The sequence below is a fragment of the Pinus tabuliformis genome, chromosome 8, assembly GCF_031772625.1.
Source record: "Pinus tabuliformis cultivar Carrire ecotype Pingquan chromosome 8, CPIR1, whole genome shotgun sequence".
Lineage (NCBI taxonomy): Eukaryota > Viridiplantae > Streptophyta > Pinopsida > Pinales > Pinaceae > Pinus > Pinus tabuliformis.
Window position 1 is genome coordinate 762303605 of NC_142294.1, and position 12759 is coordinate 762316363.

The following is a 12759-nucleotide window of genomic DNA, read 5'->3' on the forward strand; positions in this document are numbered from 1 at the left end:
AAATACATACTATATTTCGAGGAAGTGTTTCTCCAAATCATCATCTAAAGGTGGACAATTTGAGCACACTGTTTGAGGAAGCAAGGCTTCACAAAACTGTGAATTTCTTGATCAAGATTCATGGCAAAAGGGTTGTTTAGAGAGAAACTTGAAATTGTGATGTTTTGTTTGGTTTGCAGCATAGATCCCTTAAACCATTAGGTCTTCTGAACATCATTAAAATTCATTCCATTCAATTCATTTAATACTGGAAAGCATGAATTCTCTCCCTTAAACAAGGTTGCAATTGCCTCACAGGGTCATAGGTTCACGAGTTCTATGATATCATCTTGATACAATAATAAACTTCAAAAGAAATATCAATCAGAGAATACACGAATGAAAGAACGCCTTCAACACCCCACACGGTAGGTGGGCATTAAGGGGCTTGAAAATACATATTTACTAAGAGACATTTTTCCTTTTCCTTTAAATAAAATGTTTCTATAAGCATATGGTTATGGTAAGGAAAAAATATAATTAAAATAATTATCATATTATGTTTATAAAGATGGCAAGGTAGAGCTACGGTTGTTGTCACAATTCCGGAAGTATTATTGAAGGGAAAAGGTATCATTAGTGTTAGCCGAGGTTGGAGAAAAATGGGGGGAGAGAACGCTTCATCAGAAGAGGAATCTTCATTCTGGGGGGTGAGGAAGGAATTTTGGAAGGAAAGGTTTTCGTATTTGAACAAGTATAAGCAGATCCTTGGAAGGGACAAGCCTCTGCCGAAGTGGACCGATGCGGATGTGGATGAATTTATCCAATCGGATCCCGTCTATGGCCCTCAGGTTGTTTTCCATTCTTCAGTTTATCTCAGTGGTTTTGACACAAGAATGGATTTTCAGTATGTCTTAGGGTTTTGTTTTGTTCATTCATTTTGTTAAAAATCTGGTTTCGGTACACAGCTGAAGCTCACGCGACAAGCTGCCAAGATAGCAGCCACTGGGAGTCTGATCGGTGCGGTTTCAACAGCTGGGGTTTCATGGAAATATTCTAGACATGGAATCGGTATATTTCTTTCATTAGTCATTGATTTATAAGAATTCCCTCAAAGATTGCCTTCCATTGTTTGCTTTTAGAAATTGAAGTGCACCATTGTTTGCTTTTAGAAATTGAAGTGCACCCGGGGCAAACTCATTATTTAAACCCAATATCTTTTCTGTTGTCAAGGTGGAGTTTGTTAGTTTGACAACGAATTATGTAATTTTGGGTAAAAAGTAACTAGTTAGTTCTATATCGAAATAGTAGCTATGTAACTGAGGCTATGTAATTTTGGGTAAAAAGTAACTAGTTAGTTCTATACCAAAATAGTAGTTATGTAACTGAGGCTGCTGGTATAAAACTAGTGAATGCCTGACAAATGTAATCGTGGAGAATCATGGTTGAATTAATAGAGATTCCAATCCCTTGTCCCGTGGCTGTTTCCTTGACACCCTGTCGTAGAGGTTTTACCACGGAAATTCTGTGTGTCTATTTGCGTGTGTTTGAATTCAGCTTCTTTTCTTGGTCAATGTATAACTGAATGTGTTTATTTTTTTTTCTTCATTATTTTCCATATCCAAACAACATTTTCGAGTTGTTCTGTGCCTGAAAATTAATATTTACTTTCCGTAGAGACTTGAGTATCAGTTGTTATTATTTAATCTGCTGAATTAGATTCACTTATATTCAGAGTACCGCTAATGCTGCTAGATGGACTCAGTACATTTTATTTGTATCTGAATTAGAACCACATCATCCCTCGGGAACAGATGGTTGTGACCAGGCACGAATAGATTCCAATAGAGTGGAGTAAACTAACTCATCTTCATCATCGAAGTGCCCTCCTGAAAATAACCCCCCCTGAAAATAATGCCCCGTGACATTGGCTGATGACATTACTTGAACCAAAAAGATCCTTACCAGGTTCTTGACTAGCTATGCCTCATTCTCTCTTGCTGCCAATGCTTCGAGAGTTCATTTTCTCAGAGTGAGGTGTCTGTTTAGAAATTTGAGCAGTAGGCAGTGACAACGCATGAGTAGATTCATGTAACCTAGAAGAAGTTGAAATTTCCTTATTATCCAAAATGCTTGAGAAATTTCTGTTACATAAACTTTTCTGCTCATATAATTTGAAACAGATTGATATAGATCTTGTTGACCTGCGACAGAAGAGTTTATTGTTATTGTACAGAAGAGTTTATTGTTCAGGACGTGCTAAGTTTTTTTTAGTTTTGTTTTTTGTTATTGAAACCACCACGTTTGACAATGTGAGAACCATCCACAGATTGAAGTCATTGCAGATTGTTGAAGAATGTAATTAGTATGAGTCTTCATAATTGTCTTTGAGTCATGATGTAATTCGTTTATCAAAAGAAAGTTTTGTTGTTGTTGAAGAAATTGACTTATTAAAACATGGGTTTCATGCTTGGGTCAATTCTTTATAGGTCAAAGCTTCCATTGTAGGCTTCTAGGGATTATGTGAAGTGTCATTGGCCATGTCATAATGTAAAAAGCCCTTCTTGGGATTCGTCAAGAAAGAAAAATATTTTAATGTAAAATAGGTCAATTAGGCCTCCTCCACCAAGTCGGCCTCAACTGGACAAGTCGGCCTAATTGAGGGGCAGAAACTCCTATATAAAGGCAGCGACTCGACCTCATTTGGAACACTCACTCATCAAGTTCGATATGCATTTTCTGAGGCTAAAAAAAGTGCAAAATTCAAGGGACAAGAAGGAAGAATCTAACGAAGAAGAAAAAGGTCATTATCTTGCAAAAGAAACCGAAATTTCTTCACACTTGCGAAGTTTTGGAGTGTTACAGGGAAGTCGAAATTCTGGTGAAGCTGGGAGGTCGAAAATCTGAAGTTGGGTCAAAATTTTGGTAAAGCTGGGGCCAAAATTTTTGGGTTGATGCTGGGCTGTATTTGTTGGATTGGAACGCTGACTTGGTGGAGGAGGAAGGTCTGTTAGTCTAAGGTCTTGTTCCATCTTATCTTGAATTTACTGAAGTAAGAGCTTTGACTGGGTTTTCCCCTACATAGGGGTTTTAGCCTTGTCTGAGTGCCTACATTTGGTGTACTTGATTTTCGTGTTTTGGTTTTGGTCATTACTTGATGAAATTAAGATAAAAGAAAAACATAAGAAATAAGAACTCAAAGAAATTGTTGATTTGGGGTAGCATCGGATGTGCTATAGCCGTGGAAATTGGTGGAGAGGCTAAACCACATGAGATCTCCAAGATCCAGAAATGGTTTGGGCAAATTCTACCCGTTTAGGAGATATTAAAATAATTAATATTTTTAATGGAGTTCCTAAGTCTAAACTTAGGAAAAATAAAATATTAATGGGTATTAATATAAAACTAGGTTAGAAGGTTCCAAAAGACATGGATCAAGCCAAATTTATTCTTAGCCGTTGATTAGAGATGTAATCTTGGCCATTGAAGGACCAACGGGAAAAGTATAAGAGGAGGCTTGAGGGCCAGTTGGAGAACACATCAGAGTGATCAGTCATTTGATTTTCTAGAGCAGGGTTTACTAAGAAAAGTCGAATCAATGATCAGTTTGTAGCGAGGGGCAATGAGTACTAGACAAAGAGGCAGAGATAGTGTCGAGAGACCAGCGCAAAAGTAGAGAGAGGCAGATGTTGAGCCAGAGGGAGCCACACAGAGCTAAAAGGGATTGTGTCATCCACGCAGAGGGCAGCAGGAGTGACGTAGAGCGCTGTAGAGGCTGCGCAGTGCCTCAGAGGGTTGGCGCAAAGGGTTCTGGGCTGACGCTGAGGCCAGGTGGGCTGACGTTGAGCTTCAGAGGTCGCTGGAGAGGGTTTCGTGGGGTAGATTTTCTGAATGTCTGCTTCCGAATAGAGAGGTATTATTGCCGAATTATTTTTTTTGTCGGGTGAGTCAGTTTGGCACCCAATTGTACTTAAGGATAGACTGCATAATAAAATAACCCTCAGAATTGCTGCATCAGTTTTCCCAAGTAGGTTTTTTTGGGGACGAGTTGTCCAAAAATAACGGTGTCACTTGTGTGTTTGCTATTTCTTTCAGCTGTTAATTTGTAGGTGGTTGAGACTCTATTGTGTTTATTTCAATATTTATATGTTTAAATAACTTGTTCGTAATTAACAAGTAGGAGAAATAAACTAGAAGAATACAGTTAAAATTTATAACGGGTAATACTTAGAAATTTCAACATGGTATCAGAGCGTGGTTGCAGATCACAGGGCGCTGAAGGCACCAGCTGAAGCAGAGCATTTGCAGCAGAGACAACTGTCCCGAGTGACAGAAGCTGTTCCTTGCAGAAAGTGGCAAAGAAGGGTTGATGTAGAGAGACTGCGTCATCAGTTCGGGCCAGAGAGAGGCCAGCGCAGAGGCTGAGGAGGGCAGAAAAAGGCTCATGAAGAGCCACGCAGAGATTAGGAGGGTTGACAGAGTTGGCTAAGGGAGCATTTCAGCGAGTGCCAAGATTGTGTAGAGCCTAGAGGTTCAGTCCTTCAGTTGCTGGGGCATAGGAAGCTGTGGGCAAATTGCGCGGAGTGAAGTTAGTGGGGTGTTGTTGTTGCCGAGTCAGAACAGTACCTAACAAGCAAAACCAAGGTAGAGGGAGTTGCTACCGAGGCAAATTTCTAGCCAAGGAATCTGGATCAGTGTTGTAGGTGCATAGGAGACCGGAGAGGTGCGACTCGACGATTGGCAGGCGGATTTCCACGAGGGAAATCGAGACTCAGAGGGAGTCTAGCAGAGAACTTCCAGATGGGAAGTAGCGACTCAGGGGGAGTCGTAGAGAACATCCAGAGGGAAGTAGAGACTCGGAGGAGTCGAAAGGAAGAGCAGAGGGATGGCCATGATGGACTGACGGATTAGGACAGGCTGGATGGGGCGTCCAAATTTGTGGTCTGGAAGGCCAAGATCCTGTCCATTCTAGATATACATCGCATCAAGGCCTTCGCCTTGAGAATAGTGGCTATCCCAGTTGATCCGACTGGTAATGAAAAGTACGAGGAGGCAATGGCCAAGGCAAAATGCATCATCTTTGATGGGGTCAAGGATCATGTGGTTCAACATATTGCCGAGAAGGAGACGGCAAAGGAAATGTGGGACATCTTGAAGACGTTGTACCCACATACTTCCGTGCAGACGAAGATGTTACTTGAGAATCAGCTGCGGTCATACCAGATGCAGAAGGGGGAGCAGATACATCACTTTCTCGGTAGATTGAAGGAGATCCGGGACCACTTGACTTCCATAGGGGCCACGCCGGATCAAGAGTTGATGGTGAGGACCGCTCTAAACATAGTCTCTGAGGAGTGGGAGACATTCGTTTAGAGCATTCTGGGTAGGGTGAATCTTCCAGATTGGGAAGAATTGTGTGCGGCTCTTTGCCAAGAAGAGATAAGACGACTGTCCAAGACGAGAAGTAGCAGCAAAGGAGTCCAGATCAAGAAGGAAGAAGAAGAGGATGCAGCTCTGGCATCTGTGGGGAAGCAGGAGAAGAGGAAGAAAAAGGACCTCTCCAAGGTTAAGTGCTTCAATTGTGGGGAACTGGGTCATTATGCGAACCAGTGTCCGAGGAAGAAGAACAAGGGAGAGGCATCTGACTCCAAGGCACCGCCAGTGAAGGTGAAAAAGGAGGTAGAAGAGGATGACGATTGCGCCATGAGTGCTCATGTACCTGTAGAGAAGAGGCGGGGAGACATTTTGCTGTAATTAGGAGGACTACATGCAATGAGGGGCAGGATCCTTGAGGTACCCAAACTCTTGGATTATACCTTGCTACGGGAGCCTCGAAGAGAGAGTAGCAGGATTGGTGGATGTCGGTAGAAATGGATGCGGATGAAGCGACAGAGAGTGCTACAGTGCAGGAGTCCCGGGCAGCGCAAAGCTAGCAGGCTGCAGCAGTGCGAGAGGCACAGAGAGGGTTGCAACAGTGCAGGATGGCACAGAGAGGTTTGTAGTGGTGCGAGAGGCAGGGAGTTGTTGCAGCAGCACAGAGGCAGTAGAGGGAGCACTTGATAGTGACAGAGAGAGCTTTAGCATCGAGAGCGTTTCTAGCTTGACAGGGATGTTAGTAGTTGGGTGGATCAGTTACTTACTTCTCAGTAACTGAGTTGTAGTGCAGTATCAGTTAGCAGTAGCAGTGCAGACGCAGTGTTGGGAGAAAGGACCAACAACAACATAGATGCATAGGGAGCTGCCGTATGGATGCAGCAGTGGCAGTGGCAAAGCCATGGGCAACAATACATGATGTAGCAGTGCAAAGGATGTTGGGCGGGGAGGCCTAGCATCAGCACAGTTACCGGTGCCATATAATCAGAGTGATACTCAGTTGGAGTATTGCTAGACCATAGTCCTCGCTAAGAGGGAGTGTTGATTTGGGTTAGCATCGAGTGTGCTTTAGCATTGAAAATTGGTGGAAAGGCTCAAGCACATGAGATTTCCAAGACCCAGATATGGTTTGGGCAGATTCTACCCGGTTTAGGAGATATTAAAATAATTAACATTTTTAATGGAGTTCTTAAGTCTAAACTTAGGAAAAATAAAATATTAATGGGTATCAATATAAAACTGGGCTAGAAGGTTCCAAAAGACATGGATCAAGCCAAATCTAATCTTAGCCGTTGGTTAGAGATCTAATCTCGACTGTTGAAGGACCAACAGGAAAAGTATAAGAGGAGGCTTGAGGGTCAGTTGGAGAACACACCAGAGTGATTAGTCATTCGATTTTCTAGAGCGGGGTTTGCTAAGAAAAGTCGAATCAGTGATCAGTTTGCAGCGAGGGGCAGTGAGTACTGGACAAAGAGGCAGAGATAGTGTTGAGAGACCAGCACAGAAGCAGAGAGAGGCAGACGCTGAGCCAGAGGGAGCCACGTAGAACTAGAAGGGACTACGCAGTGGCTAGAAGGGCTTGCGTCGTCCACGCAGAGGGCAGCATGAGTGACGCAGAGCGGTGTAGAGGCTGCGCAGTGCCTCAGAGGGCTAATGTAGAGGGTTCTGGGCTGACGCTGAGGCTAGGTGGCCTGATGCTAAGCTTCAAAGGTTGCTGGAGAGGGTTTCGTGGGGTAGATTTTCTGAATATCTGCTTCCGAATAGAGGTATTACTGCCAGATTATTTTCTCTGTCGAGTGAGCCAGTTTGACACCCAGTGGTACTCAAGGATAGAATGCATAATAAAATAACCCTCAGAATTGCTGCACCGGTTTTCCCAAGTTGGGTTTTTCCGAGGACGAGTTGTCCAAAATTAACGGTGTCACTTATGTGTTTGTTACTTCTTTCAGCTGTTGATCTATAGATAGTTGAGACTGTATTGTGTTTATTTTGATATTTATATGTTTAAATAACTTGTTCGTAATTAACAAGTAGGAGAAATAAACCAAAAGAATATAGATAAAATTTCTAATGGGTAATACTTAGAAATTTCAACATAAATCACAAGTAATTATCAACATAAAGAAAATCTTTTTGCTTTTCTAACATGGTATCAAGGCTAAGGTGAAGAAGAAAGAAAAAAGGAAGCCTGAAGATCTGTTGAAAGGAAAGATATAAGTAAAAGGAGTTTTTAGGAAAGGTCACAAGAAGTAGAAGATAACAATATGACAAACTTAATGAAGGCAAAAAACAAACTAGAAGGAGCCTTCAATTACAGGGCATGGATAAATATGATAGATCTTATCCTCGAAAATCACAAAGTTTTGGATCTTGTTCAAGGAAAAGTCAAGAAGCCTATAGATGAAGCAGAGAAAGTAAAATTCAGAGAAACCGAAATCGTGGCCATGAACTTAATAGTGGATGGAGTAAAGGACAACCTCATTTCATACATATCCAACATGGATTCCGCTCAAGAAATGTACGAGGCTCTCTCCAAATTATTCACCATCAAGAACATTGGTCAAATAACAAGCCTCAGGAATGAACTAAAGACAATAGAGATGACAAAAGACGATACTGTATCATCCTACTTTATAAGGATATCTAGAATTGAAGATGAACTCCAAGCACTAAATGAAATTGTCCTAGAAAAAGAGCTCGTAATTACTGCTCTTCTAGGACTACCAAAAACTTGGAGTGCTTTTGCATTAGGACTTAACAGTTGGAAGGATACTCCATCATTTGAATAAATGTGGAATGCATGCAGTCAAGAAGAAGCTCTAGTATTGTTAGTAAACAACAAGAAGGAGGATGAAGAAGAAAACACCTATAATGCCTATTCCGCTCATCACAAAAAGAAGGGAACCTTCAAGAAGTTCAAAGGACCAAAGAAGAAAGTTGACCTATCCAAGATTGAATGTTACAATTGTCACAAGATGGGTCGCTACACAATTCAATGTCCGGAGAATCAAAGGAATAAGAAGAGAGATAGGGATCAAGCAAATCTTACTGATGAAGCTCCACCTAAGAAGAACAAGATTGAAGAATCAGATGTCAAGGACTTATACTACGAATTCCTCTCTCTCACACATATCCCTCTTAGTTGTCTATTTTTGAGTTTTGAATTGTTTTCCTTTATTTTTTTATTTCTAGAATTTGTAGGTCTAACATTTAGTGTTAGAACATTTTTGAATTATTTTGATGAGTTATAGGTATCCCTCGAGATTGGATTGAGAGGGAGGCCTCACCATTTTCCCAAAGATAAGTTTTTTACTCGTCTCCTCTTTTATGTTTGGTTTCCCTCTCTTATTAAGATGTGTTTGTATTGTATACTAATAACCCTTTCTTTATATTTTCCTTGGTTAGGAAAGCTTGCAGAATACACAAAGGTTATGGAGGAGACTTGAAGCATGGAAGAAGTTTTGAAGCCCTTCAAGAATTAATGTCCTACAAGATTTGTTAAAGAACAATTCAAGGTATGTCTTAAACTGTAAGTTTAGTTACAAGGTTCTCTTCATAGAAAAAGGTATGTACATTCTCTTTTGAAATTTGCTTTACATTACTGACATCATTATGTCTAGGGTTTTGAATCTTAAAGATTCTTGTTAGGGTAATTAATAATTAGATTGAATCTACCCTCGTAATACTATCATTTTTAGTCATTCTTGTGAAACCCTACTCTTTAGGGTTCACTGTAAAACCCTAGCCTCTTGTTGCTAAGGGTATGTCAATATTGATTATAAAACCCTAATTTACTTGGAGGTTATTGATAATGTCTAATCTCCAAATCTCTTGAAGTTTAGGGCTTTGATAATGATATGGAAAAAACCCTAGCCCTTTAGGGTTTGCTATTAATGTCTAGATGAAACCCTAGATCTTTAGGGCTTGGTAAAATAGGGTTTGTAAGCAAAACCCTTGTAATAGTTATAATTAGATCCTAAGAATGAAAACCCTAGGTGTATATTCGTTTGTATGATCAAAACACTAGCCTATTCAAAATTATTGTATATCTAACTTTAATGTATTGATGTTTGTGTCTTGAGATATTGTTGTGATATGCTAGTGCATGGTTATAAAATCTTAGATATGTATGTGCAAGTATTGTTGATATTCATGTTTTAATTTATGAATTCTAGGGTTTGTAACAAAACCCTAGTAGAGATTGATATTCTAGGACTTGATGATATTATTGATATGTTTTAGTTTTGATAATGAAAATCTATGGTTTGGAACAAATCCTAGTAGAGTCTATCATAAAGTATATTGTTGAAACCTTAGATGAATAATAATATGATTGGATTGTTGTTTGATTAAATCCAAGGTCTTGTGTCTCGAAAATGGAATCTAGGGTTTATGACAAAACCCTATTGAGAAGTTGTAGTCTGAAGGATATAACCTTTGGTGATTATGAACCTAACTAGGTTTAGGTATCTAATGTCTAAAGTTTGAATGCTTTGATGCTTCCATTGTAATGATATGATATGATTAACTTTATGCTTCTTTATATATTTGTATTTGCTTGTACTTGCTATTAAAGTTTTGCAGGTACATAATCTTCAAGATGTTCGTAATTGAAGATGATAATAATGATGAGCATGATGAAGGAAGCTATAAGAAAGATGATGATCAAGATGACCTTGATGCTATGAGAAAGAATGAAGTCGTGAAAGGTTAAAGTTTCTCCGATATTATAGAAGGGAGCATCATTAGAAGAGAAAGGGTATATCTCCCCAATTAAGAGGGAGAGCATATTATGACAAAAAAACCTTGAAGAAAGAATGAAATCGAAGAATGAATGAAAGTTCTTCCAATAGATTTGCAATGTACTAAGGATGTCTTGGTGTTGTTGAAGAAATGAAAGAAGAAAAACTTTCGATATGAATAACTTGATATAAGTGGCATCAGGATGATTGAGGACCCCAAAGGTTTGTGTTTACTTGTATGTATATTTGAAAGTTTATTACTGATTGAGGTTGTGTTTGTACAGGTAAATCTCTCCATAAGAAGGTTGAATGCTTTGGAAGCATGCTTGGACAAATGGATATATCTAATTTAGTTTATTAGGGAGAGATGAAGCATCTAATGGCAAGATGCTTGGGAGGACATCTGGCCGGCCTATATGTTGATGTCTAGATCCTGAAGAGGGAGGGTGGCATTGGTTATGGAGCTCCAACCTTGGATACACACCTGGATCCCTGGGTTGGTGGTAGAGCTTAAAAGCCTGAAGGTACCTAGACTGGCTAAAGCTTGAGTACCCTTGGTCCCACCCAGATAGAATACCCTGGTCAAGTATCTAGTTCGCAACACTGAGTGTGCTAGAACTCTTTGTAGTTCATTTTGAGATCTTTGATGTACCTCTATATATATGTAATTATGAATATCTCCCTAGTTAAAAGGGAGTATTTAAGAATGTAACTAGTATCGGTCTTCATAATTGTATTTGAGTCATGATGTAATTTATTTATCAAAAGAAAGAAAAAGGAATTTTTATTATTAAGAAATTGGCTTATTTAAGCATGGGTTTCATGCTTGGGTCAATTGTTTATAGGTCAGAGCCTCCATTGTAGGCTTCTAGTGTTTACGTCAAGTGTCCTTGTCCATGTCATAATGTAAAGAACTCTTATTGGGATTTATTTGTCAAGAAAGAAAATTATTTTAATTTAAATTAGGTCAATTAGGCCTCCTCCACCAAGTCGGTCTCTAACTGGACAAGTCAGCGTAATTGAGGGGCAAAAACTCCTATTTAAAGGCAACAACTCGACCTAATTTGGAACACTCACTCATCAAGTTCGATCTGCATCTTCTTGGGCTAGAAAAAGTGCGAAATTCAAGGGACAAGAAGGAAGAATCTAATGAAGAAGAAAAAGGTCATTATCTTGCAAAATAAATCGAAATTTCTCTCTCTTATCCCACACGTGCGAAATTTTGGAGTGTTGCAGGGAAGCCGAAATTCTGGTGAAGTTGGGAGGTCGAAAATCTGAAGCTAGGTCGAAATTCTGGTGAAAATAGGGCCGAAATTTATGGGTTGATGCTGGGCTGTAGCTGTTGGACAAGAATAGACTATTAGAAGGCTGACTTGGTGGAGAAGGAAGGTCTGTTAGTCTAAGGTCTTGATCCATCTCATCTTGAATTTACTGAAGGGAGAGTTTTGACTTGTTCTCCTATATAGAGGTTTTAGACCTGGCTGAGTGCTTACATCTGGTGTACTTTATCTTCGTGTTTTGGTTTTGGTAATTGCTTGATGAAACTGAGATAAAAGAAAAACATAAGAAAGATAATAAGAACTTAAAGAAATCACAAGTAATTATCAGCATAAAGAAAATCTTCCTGCCTTTTTGATTTTCTGCCACTGAACAATCAATAGCATTGGTCTCTGTTTCCAAGTTGGTAAATCCAGCATGCCTGTCATCTTGTAACTAGTAATTGCTACTAGATGACTTTGGAGTACCCATTATTGTATGCTCTCCTCTAGTCACATTGCTATTCTTGGAATCACTCACATTGTGTTGTTGCATTGCACTGGAGCAACCACTTTCACTCTTTGCACGTCTAGCATAATCAAATAAAACCATCTACCAGTCAATAAAAGAGCCTTCTCCTTTTTGTGCATCTACAAGCGCAAGTCCACTCGAAACTCTTTTAGCCTATTGGTTGATGCTCAAAAAGTTTGAGTAAAAAGCATGTCGCATGCATATCAAAATATGCCTGATCCAACTTCTTTCTCTAAATCCTTATGCTGGGTAATGTGCTTAAGAGTAATTCTTGTCGTGTGCTGAGACAAAAGCTACACGAACTGTATCCTGAGGAGTCTTCTCTCGATTTACCAACTCGTGCAATGAATTTGTTCTCACAGCTGATCCAACTCTCTTTTGGTTCACATCATCGACTTTCTTCTGAATTAGTCGAGACAACTTTGCTTGCGTGCTCTCAATTTGTTGGGAAACATCCATGGGACTCCTGTCATTATCTTGGGATTGCTTGCTTTGATGGGTTATTTAAATAAGCCCTGAGGCTGTGATTAATTCTAGCATTTAAGAGCTTGCCTTAAGAACACATCTGTCACATGAACGAAGTCCTCGAACCCTTTTGATCAGGAGACCCAGATCTTGCCATTTCCAATGGCCTAAGCCACTGTTCGATTTTCCTGGTCTCCATTACCCTTCTCCTTGATTTAGATTGTGTCATTCTTTGTAGAATCTAAGGAAATTTTGCCTAGAAAACTTGCTACTCATTCCGAAGAAACCTATCGAGAGATGGGAACTCAGAGCTTTCAGTGAAAATGGGCACTATATTCAACGAATCCTTCAAGCATTGACAACTTCAACATCATACTTGTAGTCTATGGTGTCACTTCAATTATCAAGCATT

At 39.8% G+C, this 12759-nt stretch overlaps 1 protein-coding gene across 1 annotated transcript in view; it reads left to right on the forward strand.

Moving 5' to 3' along the window:
* Positions 1-572: 572 nt before the first annotated feature.
* The window catches only part of SDH6 (succinate dehydrogenase subunit), a 65170-nt gene continuing 52983 nt past the window's right edge, over positions 573-12759 (forward strand). Inside the window, exons 1-2 of the mRNA XM_089372817.1 lie at positions 573-830; positions 948-1050. Coding sequence (XP_089228943.1) covers positions 642-830; positions 948-1050 — 292 coding nt within the window. The 5' untranslated portion in view covers positions 573-641. The remainder of the gene's footprint in view (positions 831-947; positions 1051-12759) is intronic.